This window comes from Argiope bruennichi, chromosome 10 (assembly GCF_947563725.1).
Source record: "Argiope bruennichi chromosome 10, qqArgBrue1.1, whole genome shotgun sequence".
NCBI classification, from domain to species: Eukaryota; Metazoa; Arthropoda; class Arachnida; order Araneae; family Araneidae; genus Argiope; species Argiope bruennichi.
The window spans coordinates 31718062-31739250 of NC_079160.1; the positions used below are offsets into that span (position 1 = coordinate 31718062).

General features: G+C 27.9%; 1 protein-coding gene across 4 annotated transcripts in view; it reads left to right on the plus strand.

The window, feature by feature from the left end:
* LOC129987879 (protein lingerer-like) overlaps window positions 1-19628 on the plus strand; it is a 31191-nt gene extending 11563 nt beyond the window's left edge. For 2 of the 4 annotated variants that reach the window (XM_056095857.1, XM_056095858.1), the window contains exons 11-26: window positions 30-374; window positions 1559-1707; window positions 2290-2467; window positions 2563-2668; window positions 4508-4852; window positions 6362-6567; window positions 7613-7796; window positions 8172-8260; window positions 8556-8621; window positions 8926-8991; window positions 11016-11094; window positions 12630-12820; window positions 14214-14301; window positions 14403-14486; window positions 16603-16667; window positions 17363-19628. In XM_056095857.1, the coding sequence (XP_055951832.1) occupies window positions 30-374; window positions 1559-1707; window positions 2290-2467; window positions 2563-2668; window positions 4508-4852; window positions 6362-6567; window positions 7613-7796; window positions 8172-8260; window positions 8556-8621; window positions 8926-8991; window positions 11016-11094; window positions 12630-12820; window positions 14214-14301; window positions 14403-14486; window positions 16603-16667; window positions 17363-17644 (2523 nt within the window). In that variant the 3' untranslated portion in view covers window positions 17645-19628. The remainder of the gene's footprint in view (window positions 1-29; window positions 375-1558; window positions 1708-2289; window positions 2468-2562; window positions 2669-4507; window positions 4853-6361; window positions 6568-7612; window positions 7797-8171; window positions 8261-8555; window positions 8622-8925; window positions 8992-11015; window positions 11095-12629; window positions 12821-14213; window positions 14302-14402; window positions 14487-16602; window positions 16668-17362) is intronic. The other 2 variants (XM_056095859.1, XM_056095860.1) reach the window with 2 other exon arrangements.
* The last annotated feature ends 1561 nt before the right edge of the window (window positions 19629-21189 follow it).

Here is a 21189-nt window from a genome sequence, read left to right on the forward strand (position 1 = left end):
TAAATATAATTATATACCTCTTTTAATAGGTTGTTACTCAGCCCACACCTTCAGCGCCCTCAGTGAATGCAAATTCTTTTCAGTCAAACAATGCATCCTACCAGTCTAGCTACAACATGAATAGTAACAGTAGCAATCAACACCATGTCCAAATTCCCCATGAGTTACAGCAAGTTATTGTATCCCAGTCCAGCTATACATCAGGATCACAATCTTCTGTACATATGTCAAGAGAATTGCATTCTCCTGTGGTATCCCAGCAGTCTTCGAATGCCACTACAGTTAAAACTACTACTACATCTCAACAGCATCAAGCTCCACTGCCACAAAGGGTGAAGCAGCCTCCTAAAGCAAGGCTGCCACCCCCATCAAAGGTAAATATTTTATATTGTGCCCTTTGCAAAATATAAATATATAATTTATTAGTAATTTTTAGATGGAATTTTATGTAATACTAGACCATAGCTATTTTTGGATGTTAGGCATGGAATTAGTTTTATTTCCCTTTATCATTAAATCATAGAGGGAGGAATTAAAATAATGAAAGTGGGGGATTTTTTATAACTTTGAAATGGAGAATATCCTCAATTTGGAATGTCATTTTGTAAAAGTTCTTCTCCAAATATTTGTAATAATTTGTTTCCTAGGACAAAGAAAAGAAATGACATTACAATATAAAATGCAATCAGTATCGTAAGAAATAGCACTGATTCTTTTTGTAAAAATGAAAGACACTCTAGAGATGAAAACTATTTCAGAATATTGTTTGACAATGGATTCTAAAACCCTTCGCACTTTTGTACATGTGTTTGGATGGGTTTAATTCTTCAAAATAGAGGCGAGAGGAAAGATGAAAGTGGGAGATGTTTATATTTAACAATAAAATAAAATCGGATTATTCTTGGACTGAATTAAAATAAAAATGTCAGAAGCAACTCGATACACACATACAAATGAGAAAAAAAATGAACAAAAAAGTATTTAATAGGGCAAAGATCAAGGTCAAAGAATACGAAGAATTTCCAGAAATGTGCTCATCCTTCCGTGCCTCTCCCCTTAATGAGATAGAATTGTCAAAAAGTGGTTGTCTTAGAATACTGAAATAAAACAGTACATAAATATCAGGAAAATCTACAGGAAAATAGTTGAATTTATTCCCAACAAACATAAATGTGCAACATCTCATTAGATCGTATGGACAGTCTAGATTGTTAATATTAATTAGAATAGACTATTAATTTATTTTAAGAGGCACAATTAAATAGGATTTTTTATTGTGTGTGTTCTGTTATGTCGAAATTGTTTACATATTCTGTTTTCTATAAAGAAATTATTCAGTTATGTGCTTTTATTGGTATCGCTTTCATTATGATATGCAGAAATAAATCATGATAATTTTTTCAAATTCTGTGGGGGGGATTTAAATGGTATTAGATTTTTTTTCCTTTTAATATTCTTTGAATATTTTTTTTATTTTAATACCTAAATGATAACAACCTTTAAAATTGTAAAACTATTCAAACTAAGGGGATTTGAATTTTCTTTGTAATATTCACAGATTCCTGAATCAGCTGTTGTGATGCCAGATGATGCTGTAACTTCACTGGATGTGCAATTTGGAGCTTTGCAGTTTGGAACTGATTCTTCACCTTTTGACTTCACAGCTGGTGGAGAAAACAATAACAGTTACCAAGATATTGGTCAAAAGTAAGTTTCTTTCTGTTTAAATTAAATAAGATTTCTGTTAGTTTTTAAATGGTATTTTAATATACTAACCTATATGGAGTTCATATATTATTGAATATGGTTACGTATGGTTCCATAACAAGTGTTTTTACACATTTGTGAATTTTTTCAAATTACTACTGTATTCATCATCTATTTCTGAGATTGGATCTGTTTTGTGAAATATGAAAGTTCTCTAGGCATGTAAGGACAGAACACGAGTTAGTTATGTGCATATAACAGTTAAAAATATTTTGACCTTAAGTAGATAAAACTTTTTAAAAAAGTGATGTGGGGAATAAAATCTAAAATTTAAAAATTTTGATCTTGTGTTATTTAGTATTCTGTTCAATACAGAAAATCTTGTTTTGGCTTTAATTTTGAATATATACTGTTGGTCTAAAAGATAATCTTTGTGTATTTTTTTAATAAAATATTTAAGTAGTGTTTTCCTTTTTTTTTTTTTTTTTGTCATTTTAACATAGATTTAATTTTTTAATTTATTTGAAATTTCGAATTAAGTAAATTGTGCTTAATTATACATTTTTTAATTCTCTTTTACAGTTCAAATGGCACCAGTCATGTAAACAGTCAACCTTTACCTTCAAACATTACCTCGCAATCCTATTCTAATCCTTTGCCATCTCCTGTGACTATGAATAAAGATTCTACTTACAACATTGGTTCCCACAATACTCCAAGTCAAAATTCTATCTCGAATGATCTTAATCAGTCACAGAAGGTATTTAAATGTTTTATTTGGTTAATTGTTTTTTTTTTTCTTTAATTTTGTTGCTAACAGTTATTGAACATATTTTATAAACCTAATTTTTGTAGGTTGCAAATCAAGATAGTATGCTTTTGTCCCAGAGTGAGCACAAAAATGTAGAAAATGTTTCATCATATATAAATCATCGAACAAATCAATCAAGCAACCTTGATGGTAAGTGTGAATTGCCATTAAAATTAACAGTAAAGCATGTCCATGCAATATGACATAAAGCATTGAAAGGTGTAGAAATATTAATAATAAATTTGTATTGAATGCTTATAGCAGATTTTTGCTGTTATGTTTCCTAGGAATATATTCATTATTATTTTGATAACTCTTGTGATGAGATCTGACTTGTTTTGAGAAATATTTCCCGATAGCAATATTAAGTGTTAACATGTGGGCCAATAAAAATTAATTACACTTAATATTGCTTCATGCCTGCGAAGATTCAAATGCCTCATTGATTTTAATGTTTTTTAAAGTATTAAACAAATCTTTACAAATTATTAGCATATTTATTTAAATTTGAAATGAGAGAAAGAAGAGGGGGGCATCAACGGAATTTGAAAACTAGGTATGTGGCTTCATAACCTTCGTATATCATTCATGGTTGATGATATTTTAACAGATTATTGTGATTTTACAAAAGAAGGGGGGGGGTGTACCTAAAGATAGATTATCCAGATTGGCAATTATTTAATTGTTTGAATAGAAAATGCAAAAAGAATTTTCATTATTGTTAATGAATGTGGTTAGCTGTGCATTGCTTGTTGGCAGCATTTTATCTAGATGCAATTAATTAGCGTTTTATAGTGTAGTGAACTTCTTTTTATTTAATGCGTATTATTTATTTAAAGATTTGCCAACAAGAGGGGGGGGGACTATCTAAAATGATCAGAGAGGGTATAGGTTTAAATGGCTAAATTTCCTATATCAAAAGCTTAATAATAAATCTCTTATGTTAAAATCAGCAAAATTATTTCAAGATTCTTTGAGGACAATATTAAGAAGGTTTACTAACCAGAGGAGGGGGGGGGAGTAAGATTTAAAGCATGGATGTTACAATTTTGTATAGATCTTCATTTGTGGCAGGGGAAATTTTGGTGAATTCCCCTGTCATCTATTACTTGCTTAGAATATGAGTTGTTTAAATCTGAGGATAGTGGCCAAACAACCCTATTCTTGTTATAACAAGATTCTTATGAATTGCGATTACAAGACAAGACCATAAAGCTATTTTAGTAGAATTTAACTACTTTTTTATGTAGCTTGCAGTTCAGCTAGAATTCCTGGAAATACCCAGAAATTGAATTAATAGATTTTTATCAAAATATATAGATGTTGAAGTTTTGTTAGAAATTATGTAAAAATTATCCACTCTATATATGTGGAAAACATAATCAAGTGGGGACCACATTACTTGTTTTTCAATGCGCAACGGAGGTTTTAGAGTTTATAATTTAACTGAGTAAGTTAAAATGTGAATTGAAAATAATTTAATGGCAGCTCTTTCTAGGTTATTTTTTTAAATGTAAATGAAGAATTAGTTGATTCATATCTGTTAATTAATGTATTATATCCGTTATTTTAATTTGGTGAAATCAAAAGTAATAAAGATTTATGATTCATAACAAGTTAAAATGAATTTTCTTATATAATGTTGTTGTATTTGTTCCTTTTCTATTTTCAGAATGTTAATTTTTCTTATAATTTCTTAAAAAGTGATTGATTAATGCTTAAATTATAATGTCTAAATATATAAAGGATTTACAATATTGATAGAATAAAAGGCATCATTTACAATATTTAAAATTCAAAATAGTAGGATGGAATTTAAAGACTAAATTATATTAGTTTTGCTAGAAAATAAGTTTTAAAAAATTGTGAATGTGTAAATTTTAATTTGGTTATATTTAGTAATATTCTAATTACCCTGCTTCTCAACTAATTATTATATAATGTTTTTGAAAATATAATAGAGATTTCTTATCTATAAATTTGTTCCAGGGGCCATGATGAGTAGCAAAGCAGATCAGAGTGCATTGAACTCTTTTAGTACTTCCTCGCACGATTCTGCTTCAGCTTATTCATATGGTAATCAGAAGTCCGTTCTGAACTCGTCCAATCTTGTGCCATCTAGTGTCAGCTACACCCATACATCGGCATCCCTTAACAGTGGATCCAGTGATTTGTCTAATAGTCAGACATCTCAACCAAAGTATCAAGCTCAAGTTGCAAATCAAAGCCAGAACACTTCTTCATATGTTTCTTCTGCACCATCATATGGTCTGCAGTCCTCTGCATATTCTGGCTCTGTTACTACAAGTGGAAGCACATATCCATCTCAGACTGGTAACTATTCTAGAATTTGTTTGTCAGAGTTATAAAATAAGAAAAATTATACTATCAGTGTGCTTTTGTTTCCTTAGGATTTGATATAATTGTCAGTTACTTTATATAAACTTTAAAATTATATGGATTATTGATATTTTAATGGGTATTTTTTATGTATATTTCAAAATGCTTGTTCTCTCAGAATATATAATATTCCTGGTTGAAAGTTCTTAATTTTAAAATTTACTTTGTCATTCAAGCTTCAAGATTTTCTAAATGCACTCTGGTTATTGCTAAGTATTTTCTTTTTTATATTATATCATCTTACAGAAATTAAAATAAGAAAAATGATGTAATGACTATTAACTTTCTAAATGAACAAAGCCACTATTTTGAACCAATAGCAAATTAGTATGTTAATTTGAGGAAACAAAAGTTCATATAGTACCATGTAAATTATAAAAGTGGGAGAAAAATGTTTTGCTGAAAGTATTCTCTCAAAATGTAAGAAAAATATGAAATTTAAATGTGCTTAACAGATTAAAACCATGCCATTATATAACTTGCTTACTTTTATCAGCTTGTATAAAACTAATTGCCTTTAGCATTCAGCTTGTTCTGTAAGATTATTATTCAAGAAACATTTCAGTAAATCTTTTATACATTACTTAATGGCTTAACATTTGTAATTTTGATAAACAATGTAACATATTATTTTTGAAGCATTAGATAGTTATATTCATTGTGTTAAGAATCCTCCCTGATTTACTATAATTTCTTGTAACACCTGAGCTAAGAAATTACATGCTTGCTGGATTTTAGAAATTCTATTTAAAAAAAATGCTCAGATAGAAAATATAATTGTTCAGCATTCAAATTTTGTATTCTGTAGAACATGTTTCATTATAATTTTTATACATCTAATTATATTATTAGAAAGATCAACATTGGGCAAAATTTTAAAATTTTCTATCATTGCTAACATTTTGAAGGTAATTGTTGCAACTTAAAATAAATAAGTAAAGGAAAATTTATCAAGTGCATTTTTTAAATAAAAATGTATTGAATATTGGTAAATAGCCGAATTTTGTGGCTTTATCAACAATGAATGTTGAGAATGAAAAACCAGGATAAAATACGGTTGTAAAACACACTTTTAAAAATTGATTAAAATTAATGTAAGAAAAATTATATCTACTAAATTGGTATCATTGGCATAATAATTTAATTTTAAAATGCTGTTAAAATCACTTTTGTGTTGAAATATTTTCCAAGGTTGTGATGGAAAAGTGCTAAAATTTGGTTTGTTTTTTAATTAACATTTAAAAAAATCACTATAAGGTATATATTTGCACCTTCTCTAGATTATATCTTTGCCAATAGCTTGATATAAACTTGATAGCTTTATGTTTATTAATTTGTCCATCATTATTTTATTATTAGACACATATTAATATATATTGATTAGATAAGTTCAGTGTCATGTTTTGTCTGTTCTAACTGGATATTATTATTATCTGAATACAGGTTACAGTTCACATGCTTCTGCTTCATATGGATCGAGTAATACTGGGTATAATAATCAACAAGGTGTTTACAGTGGCTCTGTCACAACCACTGCACAATCGGGATCAATGATTTCTACAACAGTGTCTAACTCCAAGTTGACCAATTCTCTTAGTCATGGTGTAAAAGAGTCATCACTTTTAGAATCCCAACACAGTTCATCTCAGGTTAGAAGCAGTTGTTTTCACTATACAAATTAAGTAAAATTGTATTCATACATCATCTGAAAAACATGTTTCGAATTTGTTTATGTTTCACTGTGAATATTTTTGTTTTTCTCTAAATTTTGATCAACCTTTTTTCCTTCCCAGAGAGAGAGAGAGGAATTAATTGAACTTTTTTTGTTCTCTTTGACTCTTGATTAAATTAGTGGGAGAAATATTGATTATTAGTATTTAAGTACTTGTTGAATGATTGGTCATTATTCTTTTATTATACATGGGGCCTGTCTCTGTTATTAAAAAATTTCTATAAAAAAAATTAAAGCTGTCACAAAACTGAAGTTAGTCTCTTGTAATTCTTAAGGTAAATAAATTTCCCTGCTGGCATCATATTAGCTATAAAATTATTCTCGCTGAATATCCTTTTAACTGCTTTGGATTGTATTAGATGAGATTGTATTTTTTACGATGTTGTAATTATTTCAAATAGAATGCGAAATTATTTCATAAAAAAATGTTTTTATGTTCGTGAAAATTAGTGGGCTTATAAGTAAATTACTATATCTAAGATGTTTTTATTTCCTTTTCCCAAATTTTGTGAAATTTAAATTATTTGAATTATAAGTATATGTAAATAGAGTATCAAAAATGGAGAAGGTAATTTTTTATAACATAACAATTCTATATAACATTGAGAAGGTAATATAGAATTTTGAATCATTCTTCAATATTTATTTGAAAGATATTTTTATTTTATAGTGTCAATTTATAGCAATAGTAAAATGAATGGGGGAAAACTGAAATTAGAATATTTAATATTTCCAGAATGTTTGAAAATTGTTAAATAATTGCTTACATGCAATTAATGAAAATATTTATATTTAAAAAAGAAAGAGTATTTAAAATTTTATTGTTAGTTAATATGTAAAAAATTGTATGAATAATATAGTATTTTTAAGCAATTTTTCTCTATTATTTATTTAAAAAATAGTGTTTAATTTTTCATCAGCATATAATTTGTGCATGCTAATATAGTATATTATTATTTCAGCATACATATGAAGTAACAAGCACTACTAGTAGTTCAAGCGTCTTATCTGCTAGCAGTCTGGCACCTACATCTTCTGTTAATCATTCAGTACAAAATTCTTCTAACATGAACTCTGTATTAGGCCTGGTTTCTACTTCATCTTCAACAACTACAACCTCAGTGCTCAAAAATTCTCTATCAGCGAGTAAGTTTTGTGTGAAAGATGAATTGAAACATTTTTTGTACTAATATGTAACCTTATATTGTTTGTCCTTTTCTTCTTTTTATTCTTGATAACAACTATGCATTAATATCTTAATACATGATTTTATCAATTATTTGTATTAGGAATTCTTTAATTTTATTTGATAAAACTTTAATTGAAATCATTAATTCCATTGCAAGGGGATACTTGTAAAAAAGTTTTTATTATTGTTATTATTTCATTAGTAATTGTAGTAGATGTATCCTTTCTCTCCACAATTTTTGTTCTTTGGAGTCCTTTTGTCTTCTTTTTTCTGTTTTAATTTCGTATATGATGAGATTGTACTGTTTTCTTATAATAATTAACATGTTTTAGCAGGTAAAGCTGTACCAAATATTCCACAGAATATACCTGCAATGTTAGGTCATCAGTACATAATGGGCCAAGCCAGTTTACCATTTTATGTAAGTATGATGAAACTGAATTTTATCATTCTTGAGATTAATTTTCTTTTCTGTAGTATTCCTATGATATTTTTATGATTTTAAGTACACTTTTGTGTAAATTTATTTTATTGTTTAGTGCATCATATATATTTTTTTTTAACTTGGGGTTAATATTTTAATTTGTTAGCATAATTCATTTTTTAAAATGAAATTCAGTGTTTTTTTAAAGTTTATTTCATGTTTGTAATTACCTTATACTGTTGAAATATAATTAAACACAGCTTTATGCTTAGTAATATATTAATTATTACAGGGACTTCAGCAGCCAGTATACAGCTATGAAGATATGCAAATGCTTCAGTCTAAGATGTCTACTTTGGTAAGTTGGATTTAAGAACTGTTTCTGCGTAATTTTTATTTGTAACATTCATTGTTAATTAGGTTTTCAAAATGGAAGCTTTTAATTCACATTGGACTGTAAAAAGAAATGACTGAATAAAATAAAATATGTGCCAAGTTTCGAGCAGTAAAAATAAAATCTTAGCATCTAGGGTAATTTTTGCCTTTTGGCTATAGGAAATTTCATAAACATGGAGATGTTTTGCTGCGAAAACCAAGCAAAAGTGAATGTCACTTGTATTTACTTTATGCAGTTATGCTTTATGTCTTATTTTCTTTTGAAGGGATTACAGTCACCTGTATATAGTTACGAAGACATGCAGATGTTACAGTCGAAGTTGTCTACTTTGGTATGTGAAAAATGTTGCCAACTTTGTCTGTTTCCTTTTATTTTTTGTTATTTGGCTTCCCATCTTCTGCTAACAGCTTAAAACTTTGGCTTTTTACCCTGTTTAGTTCTGTTGCTTCTCAACCTCCATACCTTGGTTTGATTGAATGAAAGCATTTTCATATCACATGCACTTGTAATCATCTTTTTTAATAATAGCATCTCGTTTTAGAACATGTCTTTTGTTTTAATTAACATCATCTGCACCATCATCATATGTCTGTAGAGTGTCTGGAGGTGTGACTGTACAATTGTCACTTTTTCTTTTTTTTTAAATGTAGTTTTTCTGATTGTTTTATGCTACCATTATCCTATTCATATAACTGTAGTTAAGATTTTTAATTTGCATTCGTTTGATTCACTTACAAGCTAGTGTTTTGTTATTCATGTTATTTGTGGTTAAAGGAAATTTTATTCCTTATAAACTGAAAGTATTCTTATTTTTGGAATAATTCTATTTGCGGTATACTGTTCAGCAGTGACAGCCTTTTTTTTATATATATATATATAATCCCATATTAAATATTCTGGAATCTTTCTTACCTTTGTAAGGTATAAAAACTTTCTTTTGGAAATTCAAAAAAAATTCTATAATTAGTTCTGAGCACAAATTTTATCTAAAGCACGCACTTTAAAGCTGGAATGATTTTGGATATTTTTGTTTACATGGTGTTAATAAATATTTCATTGGTAAGTATTTTTATTTTTCCCCCCTTCTGTAACCAGAATATGCACCAGTATTTGATAGGAGAAACAACTGCAAACAAAATAATTTACTAGTCTTCCATCTAATTAGCACTATCTGTTTTCAGAATGAAAACAGTATTTCTAGGTTTTTAATGAAAAGTTCTGTTTTCCTTATTTAGTGTTATATTAAAATGATATATTTTAGATTCAACATGATATTTAATAAAAATTGTTTACATTTTATATATAAAAAAATGTTGGATTTTTGCTGTTTGATTTTTTTTTAAGAATTTCCTATCAGTTTCTTGCTTTTACAACTACTACAAATCATTAGCAAAATTTTATGAGATTGGAGTTTATTCTTCATATAACCTTGTGTAATTAAATATTAGTTAACTAATAATATATAGCTCATAAAATTTGTCATTATTTTTGTGTTTGGTATTCAGAGAATTCTTATGTTCAATTATTTTGGCTGTCAATATTTACACACATTCATAGTATAATATTGCTGTAATTGAAATTTTGATATCTTGTTTGTGCATTGATTGCATTATATTATGTAAAAATGGTTCATCAGTTATAATAATTTAGAAATTTGATTATTTAGTATTCATTACTATGTATTTAATTCACAGTTGATTTAGATTATTATGAATGCATTAATTTTAGGATTTGGTGGAATTTGAATTTCAGTTATATAGAACCTATTTAATTTATACTGATATACATTTTAGAAGAAATTTACAGCTTTGCAAATAACATAGATGGCTTGTAATGTGATAAAGCATTGAAAAAAATTATCAACATCTCTTCAAAATTTAATATTAACTTTTTAAAAACTTTCATTTACAAGCATAATTGAATGAAATGCACATTAGTGTTTTCTAAATTTGAAAATTAGTGTTACCTTTCATTTATTAAATAATAAAATGCATTAAATCCAATAATGTATAAGGGAGAAGATATATTTTAGTATATAATATAAAGCTGACAAAATTATTCATTGTTTTAAAATATGAATCTTTTTTGCAATATATTCAAAATTTGAAGCTTCAAATTATTAAGCAATGCATGAAATAATTAACATATATTTCCTTAATGCTAATAAATACTTAGGTTTAAATTATCATGGTATATTTTTTTATTTGATCATACTGTAATTTTTGGCATTAAAAAGTACCTGAATTATTTGGCTTTAAAGTTGAAATTTTTTTAGATGTTTATTTTATTGAAATGTATTTGTAATTTTTTTTTTCAGTTAATAAACTTTTTTTCATTTTTTTTCTTTTCTTTTAGGGTTATTATGACATGCAATTCCAAGCTCCTACTAGTATGACAGGCCGTGATCCTGGAATGGGTAGTGTGGCATACACAAGTAAGAATGATCAGCCTTTTAAAAAAGCAAAGGGCTAAATTATTTTCCATTTAAAAAGCCAATTCTTTGTAATTTTTTATTCAAAGTCGCTCTAAAATTTGATGGATGGTCTCTTTGAAGCAAAGTGTGTGAAAAAATAATAATAGGCATTTGCAAAATGGACTGAAAGTAGTGCTTATTGTTGCTCTATATTCGTCCACATCCGATCTGGCAAAGGTGTCAAAGTGCTGAGAATTATTCATCAGAAAAAATGTGGTCCCAGGTCTCAAAAATTTCTTCCACGTCTGAATCTTATACACAAAATAAAGCTGCGTATGGTATCAGTCTGACTGATGTTCAAAAGCAAACTATGAAATGCCAATTGAGTCATGTCAATAAAAGATTTGTAATTAAGAAGGGGAAAAAAGTCAGTAATGTGTTTGAGATGAGCTGCAAAGCTCCAATGAGCATTAAAGAAATTCTCTCTGAAATATTTAGTAGCTATATTTACAATTAAGTACAGGCTTTTATCTCACATTTGTTGTATTATAAGTATTTGAATTTGTCCTGGACAGTATACTTCTTAAAGTTTATTTTGGAAAATCATTTGCTATTGATTTTTTACTTTTACAAGTATTTTGAAATGATTATTAAAACTAAATGAACTATAGTTTTAAAGGTTTTTCTATACATGGACTATTTAGTTTGTTCTTTTTTACGTGTTTTTCCTTTGCTCATTGTTTCATGTCACATTTCTGGATTTCCGCTTTTTAAAATTATGGTCAATTACATCCCTGCAAAATGTTTCCTAAAATATTAGTGTTTCATAATCTTTAATTCAATACTTGCTTATTTTAGCTTATTTTATGTTTTACCATATATGCTTCTAGCATAAAATATAATTTCTAGACAATTATACTTTTAGGGTGTAGGGGATTTTTAGATGTGATTTAAAACTAAGAACTTAAAAATGGTACTTTATGAAACTGCATGAGATAGATTTTTTTTTTATCATTGGTTTGAGAAGAGTAAATTTATAAATTATTATAGTTAATGTGGAAATCTTACAAATCAATTTTCTTTTTATTATAATTATTTCATCTCTAAACAGTTTTCATCAAAACTGATATTTCTATTATTTAGAATAAAATAAAATAATGGTGTGCTTTCCTACCTTTTAAACTCTATACTTTTTTTTTTATTGAAGTTAGCCATTTATATATAAATCTAGAGGTTATTGGCTTTTAAATCCAAAACATTCTAAACAAGAAAAGGTACTATTCTCATACTTTTCTCTACATCTCCATGCCTTATATATATATATATTTTTTAAAAAAATTAACAATGTTTAGAAAATTAGCATATTAAATTGTTGTAATAACTTCATTATTTTTAAAAGAATTGAAAATTGATAAAATTAATGTTTTTCATTTCATTTTTAAAATATATCTGTGTTATGTGACTTTTCACATTTCATCCATATAGTTTTAAGTTCAAATGAAACAACACACCATAGGGAAACTTGTTTTAATATTATATGAATTATTTATTTTCAGCGGATGGAAAATACAGTAGAGCTGAAACTGATGCTTCGACAGTAGCCACAACTCTGTCCCAAGGTCAGGCAAATACTCAAGCCCACGGTCAAGCATTTTTAAATCCTGCCCTTCCTCCTGGTTATGGTTATTATTTTGCTGGAGGCATGATGACTGGTGGAATTCATCATTATGCCCCTCCCATTTTCCCTGTAAGTAGAATATTTTATCATGTTTATTTTTGTTCAGAGTTATTCAACATGTTTAACATTTTTGAGAAAATCAAATATATTAATGAGGTGAGGTATATATTTTATAGTTATTTATTATTGATATGGCATTTAACATGTGTACACTTTTAACTCGTTGATGTACTAATTTTATATAAAATGCTGTGTAGTAGCATGTTGAAGTTCAAATCAATAAAAGCTGTTCATTTAATACTATTTGTATAATTCGCAAGTGTTACATTCTTTTCCAATTATTGATTGGCATAAATCCTCCATTATCCAAATGTAGTTATTCTGTAATAAATTTGATTTTAAATTGCTGAAACAGTTAATGCTGAGAAAGTGATTGCATTATAAAATGAGATTTTAAAGAATTAACAATTATTATTTATTGACCAGTGAGGATTAAAACCAATTATTTTAAAATTTCACCCCCCCCCCTCCTTGTTTTCTATTTGAATTTATCTTGAATTCTTCATTGGACCAATATCAAGCTTTCATCAAATCTTATAAGGCGAGGAATGGAAAAACTGATGAAATTGTTCTGATTAGTTAGAAGTGTCAACTGTGAAAAAAGAAGTGAAGATTAGAATTGTTCTCCTTGTTTAAAGAGCAGGAAATATAAGTGTAAATAGAGAAATTTGACAAGAAAGATTATTGTGATATATTTCAGTAAAATAGACTGGCTTACTTTCAATGCATACATTTTTTTTTTCATACATCTAGGTGGGAATTTGTAAATTTTGTCCTTTTATATCAATATTGTTTGTCTACATTCACATTGTTTATGTTAATTAAAATTTTAACATAAGCTTGTCCTTAGTATTTTGCATATAAGCATATATTAATCTTTTTCCAACAAAATATATTTTAGTATTTTCAGCTGAAGATGTTGTCTAATTTTTTTAATTATTTCTTTAAATAAAAACTATCAAAAACTATTTTAATTTAATTAGTTTCAAAGCTATTATTATTATAAGTTTTAAAACTAATGTCTCCCTCTTTTCACCTGTAACGATTCTCAGTAGTGTTTCTCAACCATTGATCCTTACTATCAGTATATAAATCAATATATAGATCTGTTATAAATTCTCATGAATAACATTTATAATAGATTTTTTTTTTAATTTTATGAAGTTAGATTGTGAAGAACTGCTTGTCAGTGCAATGCAGACATGAATGGCTTACTGTATACAAATATGAGGATATTTTTCTAACAGGGAAAATATTTCAAAATTTGGGGGAGTGACTAATTAGAAAAAAAAAAAATGAAGTGGGACTGGACACTTGCTGATCTACTGTCTCAAAGGTTGAGAATCACATATTTGTATTAATTGAAGCGTTATGTGTTTTAATTATTGAACTCTTTCATAAGGTTCCTCCTGCAACAAATACACATGGAGCGACTACAAACACTCAATTTCAAAAAGCCAATGCCTATGGTTCCCATTCATATAATTCAGGTAATTTGTGTAGCTCTTTTTTAGCAGCCTGTATTTATGCTTCAATAGGTGCATAAATTGTAATAAATTGGAGGTGTGAAAATATCCCTTTTTATTTTAAGGATATGAAAGTCTAACTCAGGCCCAAGACTACACAAAAGGTACTTACGGTGCTGCATCCCAAAATCAAGTTAAGGGTGTATCAGGTAATGATAGTCTTAGAACTGTGCTTGAACTTGATACAGAAGTTTTAACATGATTTCTGTTATTAGTATGATACTGGAAAAATCAAAATATTTTGAATATTTGGGAGATTTTTATTATATAAATAAAAGTTGCATTATCTTTTTTGTGTGATAGTATATTTGACTGAGTCAGAAATTCTTAATTTATTTCACTCGAAAACTTCTGTTAGAGTGTGAACTTACAGGATCAGTTTATTTCTCAAGTAATTTTGTTATTATATTATAATTGGAAAACAAATGAACTTTATAAAGTATAGATTCACTGTTTAGATTTTCCTTAAGTCAATTCTTTAAAGAATCGTTTAATTTTTGCTTGTCCTAGCATTGCTTATCAAAAAAATTTTAATTCTATGAACAACATATGCAGTTGTTATGTAAATGGAATTAAGTAGAATGTGAAGATACTTATTTTATGTAATTAAATTATGAATATTTCTTAGAAAAATATAAATTTATCTTGTACCATCTACAAAAGAAAAAGTAATATCAAAGAATAACTTTTTGTAGTCATAAATTATATAATTGTAAATATTTGTAAGAATTCAAATAACAGTGATTTAATATGATCATTTGTAATACAGTACACTCCCGATTATCCGCGGAATTGGGTGGCACGGCCGCCGCGGATAACAAAAATCTCGGATAATCCGAAAAAAGCTAAAAATGGGTATAGCAAAAGAGAAAACAGTCATTCCAACTTTGAAAAATCGTTTTATGTACAATAAAACGTAAAATAAACAGCAGGAAATGTTTAACTAACGCTTAATATATTAGTTTATCACTCAAAACTAACCTAAAATGCATTTTGTTAATGAAAACAGAAAAGTGCTTTGTACTTAAGAGGGGCGTCAAGGATACACAGAAAAATGAATACATATGTACTGTTTTAATACTGTAATGTGTTATGTAATTAGAAAAGCCATAACTGTAAAACTGCATCTTTTTGAAGAAATCAGTCAAAAAAAAAAAAAAAAACTTTGTGCGGCAGTCGCGGATAACCCGCCCGTGGATAATCGGGAGTCTACTGTATTTGTTGTTGTAAAAGCGTTTGTTCAAAGCATGGCATTTTCTCAGTTATGACATTGGCGGTTATATTAAGAAAAATTATTTAAATGCCGTGAGAAAATATCTCATTTTGTGTAGCATGGATAATGTTTCAAAAGAAATATTGAGGTTGGTCAATTAGGAAAAATTATGTGAAATGGTACTTTATTATATTTCAAAAGAAAAGTAAAATTGCCAAGTATTTAAAAAAAAAAAAAAAAGCATATTAAATGTATAACTATAGCTTCAAAGGAGAAGAGATTAATTATGTTCATCTAAAAAATGGTATTTTTTGTAGAATATTTTGTATTTTTTGCTGCTTTAGATGTGCATTTGTAAATATCTGTGACATTTAACTCTTCAGTGTACCATGTAGCCAAATGGCTGCATGTTTTTGTTTCCATTTTTGAGCTGCATGACTATTTCAAAGGGCAATGATTTGTATTTGGAAATCCTTCTTTAAATACTTTTTGATAAAAATTTGTAATAAAGACAATAGCAGTACTAGAATTAGATGGAAACTGGGGGGGGGATATAAAGATGGATGTTTTATGAATAGTTCTACCATCAGAAATAAAAATAATAATTTTTCCCATTGTTATAAATAAATTTTTTCCCATTGTAAAAAATATGTTGGTAAAAAGGACTTATTTTTATTGTGGAATTCTTATAGTCTGATTTGTGTCATTGGATGCTGTTTAATTCATAATTAACCATTTGGCACATTTTAATTTTTCAAAATTTCACATACAAATTTGAAAAATTTTGAATTTTTATAAATTACATGAAGTTGTTCAAAACATTTTTTTAATAATAATAATAAAGTCATGCATTCTAGGATTAATTTTATTCCATTGCATAGAATGTTTTTCAAAAAATCATTGGTTCTATCTCTACATTAAGAAAAATTCTCAAACTGCAGAAAATTATTTAATTGCTTGAAAATCGAAATTAGCTCTTATATATATTTTAAAGATAGCAAATTGCAAATCCTGTTGGCTTGAACTTATTATGAACAAATATTTATTTCCAGGCTCAGGGGCTGTTCCTGATCTATCCGGCTCAGTATACAGCAAGACACATGCTCAGCTGGCAAAAGTATGTATAATAAATTGCAATTTTGAATATTTCATTATTACTAACTTAATTTCAAAATGCAGTTCTTACAAGCCTTCCTTAATTGCTTATAGTATATGTGCTTTGACCTTTTGCACTCAGAAAAATAATTCAATGCATAAGTATTCATCTGATACAAAAATTTGTTTATTTCTCTGGATAAATATATATTATTGCTTTAAGCGGAATTTCTTTGAAAAATTAATCTACATCTTTTTTACCATTCTATATTCGTTTTTAACAATCAAAGTTGAAAAATAAATAAACCAAATATGAATCACCGTCTTGAATGGCAAGTAAGTCACCATTCAAGTGCAAAAGGTTAATATTTTTAATTTTAAAAATATTAACATATGCACAGATCCTTGTTTTTAAATCTTGAATATTTTGTCTAATCTTTTGAGTTAATTCCTGCATAGATTATTATTTGTTAAATTATAATTATTTATTAAATTATATTCATGTCAAAATCTGAGTTGAATTCCCACTCTCAGGAAGGGAGGGGATATTATTTCTGTGCCTAGCTATTATAAATTTAATTAATGTTTTATGGACTTGTTTAACATAAAAATTCAAGAGCATATTTATATTTTTATGACTTTTTTTTGTTTGATAAAAGTATTTATTTATTTATTAGCTTCAAACATGGTAATTAAATTAATCTTTTTAAATTTCAGTACAATGACAAGCCAGGATTCCACACCGGAACCCCTCCCCCTTTTAATTTAGCTGGCAGCCAGGCAGCTGGACCTCTGGGTGCATCCTCTGGTCCTTACGCCACCCAATTCATACCAGTCCTAGCCCACGGTCAACACCACTCTACTCTACTGCATCATCACATGCAACAAGATACCAGCCAGACTGGTGGAACACCGACTGCTGGACAGAGGGTACCACAGGGTCTGGGTCAACCGAAGAACAGCAGTAAACAAAATTACGCCTACTGGACCAGTAATTGAAGTTGGACTTGATGCTATACAGAGGACTACTCTGATACACGTTAGAAATTCAAGTGGTTTTTTGATGTAGGCGGCACTTTTGAACGTATGTGTATCTCATAAAGGTTTTTTTAGACTCCATCTGATGGCGGAACTCGTCGAGCTCTTTCCTTTTTCATCATTGCTTACTCTCTTTATTTCGTTTTATTTTTTGGCATTTCCTGTAAAGTAGCAGAAAAGATATTGCCTATGTATTTTCTCTTAACTTTGCTGTTACATCACACAGTCCTTATCAGTATCTTCTATGGGAAGAAAAATTGTTTTTAGATTTTTTTCTGTATTTAGTTTATGGAGGATTTTTCGCCCAAAGTTTTAAATGAAATGTTGGGCTGCGAAAAGACTACAGAATTTTAGATTTTTCTACATTTGCCTTATTTATTTAAAATAACAAAAATCTTCTGGATCTTGTATATGTATTGTAATAACTTAAAAGAAAACTTGTTCCAAGAGTATGATATAGGTCTCGTGTGGCAGATGCTTCACTGTTAGGTTTGGTGTGTTTTATGGTCACTGGTTATTGCTATGTATGTAATAAAGCACATATTTCTTTTCTGTCAATTTTTAACCCCCATTTTTTTTTTCCACGTATCCACATATATATAACAGAACTTAGATATTTTTGTGTGGCCGTTGTGCATAGAATCTGTAAATTGTGTTGTTCCAAGTATGAAACTAAATATAAAGATTTGAAAATGTGTTACACTTTTTAAAAACTTTAAAGAAACCAGCTAGATCATTTTGTGGTGTGCAAATCTCTTGATATTTAAAATGCCTGATCTATTGGTCTCTATTTACGTCCTCTCCTGACGAGTTTTATTTTAAATAAATAACTATTATAAAAATGTTGTCTTGTATAGCGGTGAAAACTCATATGCAGGCTACTTCTTTCAAATTGTTGTGTTCTTAAAACCATTCTCGTGTATCAGTTAGTTGTAAATGAAATTTCTGGCATGTATGTTATTATAAAACCAATAGTGTTTCACTGGTCGTGTACAGAAAAAAGAAATAAATTTTTTATGCATAGCATGTTTTTCAAAATTAATTAATGCTAGACAGTTTTTTTTTAAGAAAGAAAAATTAATCATTCTAATTTCTTTAATCATGTAAGGTTCTTCTTCCAATATTCTTGGAATCTTGTATGGAAAAAAAGCACCAGATACTGTTTTACAAGTATCTTAACTACACATTTATCTCATGTTGTTCTGTGATTTTTCAGTGGTTACTGTGTATATATTCTGAAGATGGTATTTGCAAAACCCAATTTATATATATGGGAGAAATGCCTTTGTATTAGTATGATTGTAATTTCAGTACTTCCATACTGATTTGTGATAAATCAGTATAGAGGAAAAACAATTAAACTTGATATCTTGAAAAATTGTCCTACCAATTCTTACACTGGTGAGTTCTATAATTGAAATAATTCATTTTACTTATATAATTTTTTATGGATAACTTCATAGCAATTCCATTGCTGTCAGGTTTAGTCATTTTTATGCTGTAAGATGACAAAGCCTTATTTTCACTTGATCACTGCATTTAAAATTTTGTTAAGAACCATTAAAATAACTTGGCTAGGCCATAACACCAACAGTGTAAATTCACTCATATTATCGTAAATGCATTTGCATTCATTCTTGTACAAAAGAAGTGCAATATAAAAATAAAACTTTTCTTTTTTGTCATGGCCATTACAGTTAAGTGGAAATATGTCCCATGTTCTGCAACCTTTTTAATGTTGCCAATCATCAATTTCTCATAGTTTTCTCTATTCACTTCTGCAGGATCAGAGAGAATCGTGGCAATTTTTCTTATGGCTGCTTATGTTTCTGTGTGTAATACTTACTGCATCTAGGTGATTTTAATTTTAACTTTTAAGATTTTATTTGCGATCTGTGTTGTTCTCAAATGCATGTAATAAAAGCTGCGATTTTGAGTTTCAGAATTTTGTTCTTTATAATGCACATGCATTATCTTGTAAAAGGAGGAATTGAAATTCCCTTGAAATAGAGAGAAAGGATACAAATACATTTTTTGGGAAATGGAAAACTATGCTTAATAGAAATCTAAAATATATTTCTTAAGTGAAACTTTGCTTAAAATTTTAGTAATAAGGCTTCTGATCTAGATCTCAGTTCAGTTAAAAACAAAATTCTTAATGCTGCTTTTATGTTTTATTTTCAGTTTAATTTTAATATTGTTACTAATTTTGATAACTATTAAATCATATCTTTTAAGGGGCTAATCATATCTTAGAGAGATAAGTAACTTTTATTAATAAGATTTTAAAAGGTAAATGAATTTATTAATAAACATAAAGAAATGATAGTTTCGTGAAAGCTTTATATCAATGAAGTTCATCATTCCAATATGGGGTTATGACTGATAATAGTATTTTGGAAATTCTTTTTATAGCTAAGAAGGCTCATTTTAAATATGTGCATATTAAATATTTATAGCTATGAGTCATTTCCATTAAATACTGAACACTTTCAGTCAAATGGGATAGATGTGGATATGATTCTTCCAGGAACATATTGCATATGAATAAGATAAGCTGAAAAATTTAAATTACATTACAGAATGAAATTAGACAAAAATCCATTTCCTAGATTCACTTGATAACATATTTCTATTCTGTTTCGTCAATTCTGCAAAATATAGTCTGGGTTAGTGACAAGTTTTGTAGAAAATAATAAGCACCAACCACTATTTATATGTACATTATGAAATGCTGTTAAGATTTATCCATAATGGAAAAGGTTACAATAAATACAACAGCATACAAGATAAAATATAAAATACAACAATATACAAGAAAATTTGCAAAATTCTTATTTACGTTAAATAATCCAATCTCTGTACGGAAATTTATTGAAAGGAGAAATATGACTGTATTTTTGATTGTTACAAAAAATGTTTTTAAAATTTATTTATTTATTTTTGCATTTTCTAATGGAAATATATTAATCCTTACAAATCCATGCCCGGAAAACTGTTCCTAATTAGTTTTAACCTGTGATTCCAGCATTTATGATAGAATGTATAAAATGTTACTGCTGTGGTAGGGAGTTGTCACAGTTAATAACTGAGAATGGCATTTTATCTAAAAGTATGGCTTTCTATAACATTTTAAGAATTGTAGAGGAGAACTCAAAATTAAATAACATTTGACTTATTACAGAGTAAAATCAAGTCACTGACATTCCATTTTAACTACCACTGATTCCAAATGAAGTAAAAAGTATAAACTAAAATTTGTACTTTTCTATATAATTATTGCTATGGAAATTAAAGGTAAAAATTCTTGAGGAGAGGAAAAGAGTTATTTCTCTGGACAAGCATAAAGAAAAATCAGTTATCAAAATGCTTCTTATGTAACTTACAATGCTCTAAATAGATTAGAAAAAAGAAGAAAAAGCTGTTTCTATAAATTTTTCTTGTGGTACCAAAGTTATCTGCAGAAAAACAGCTTATTACATTTTTAAAAGAAAGCTTTTGTTTTA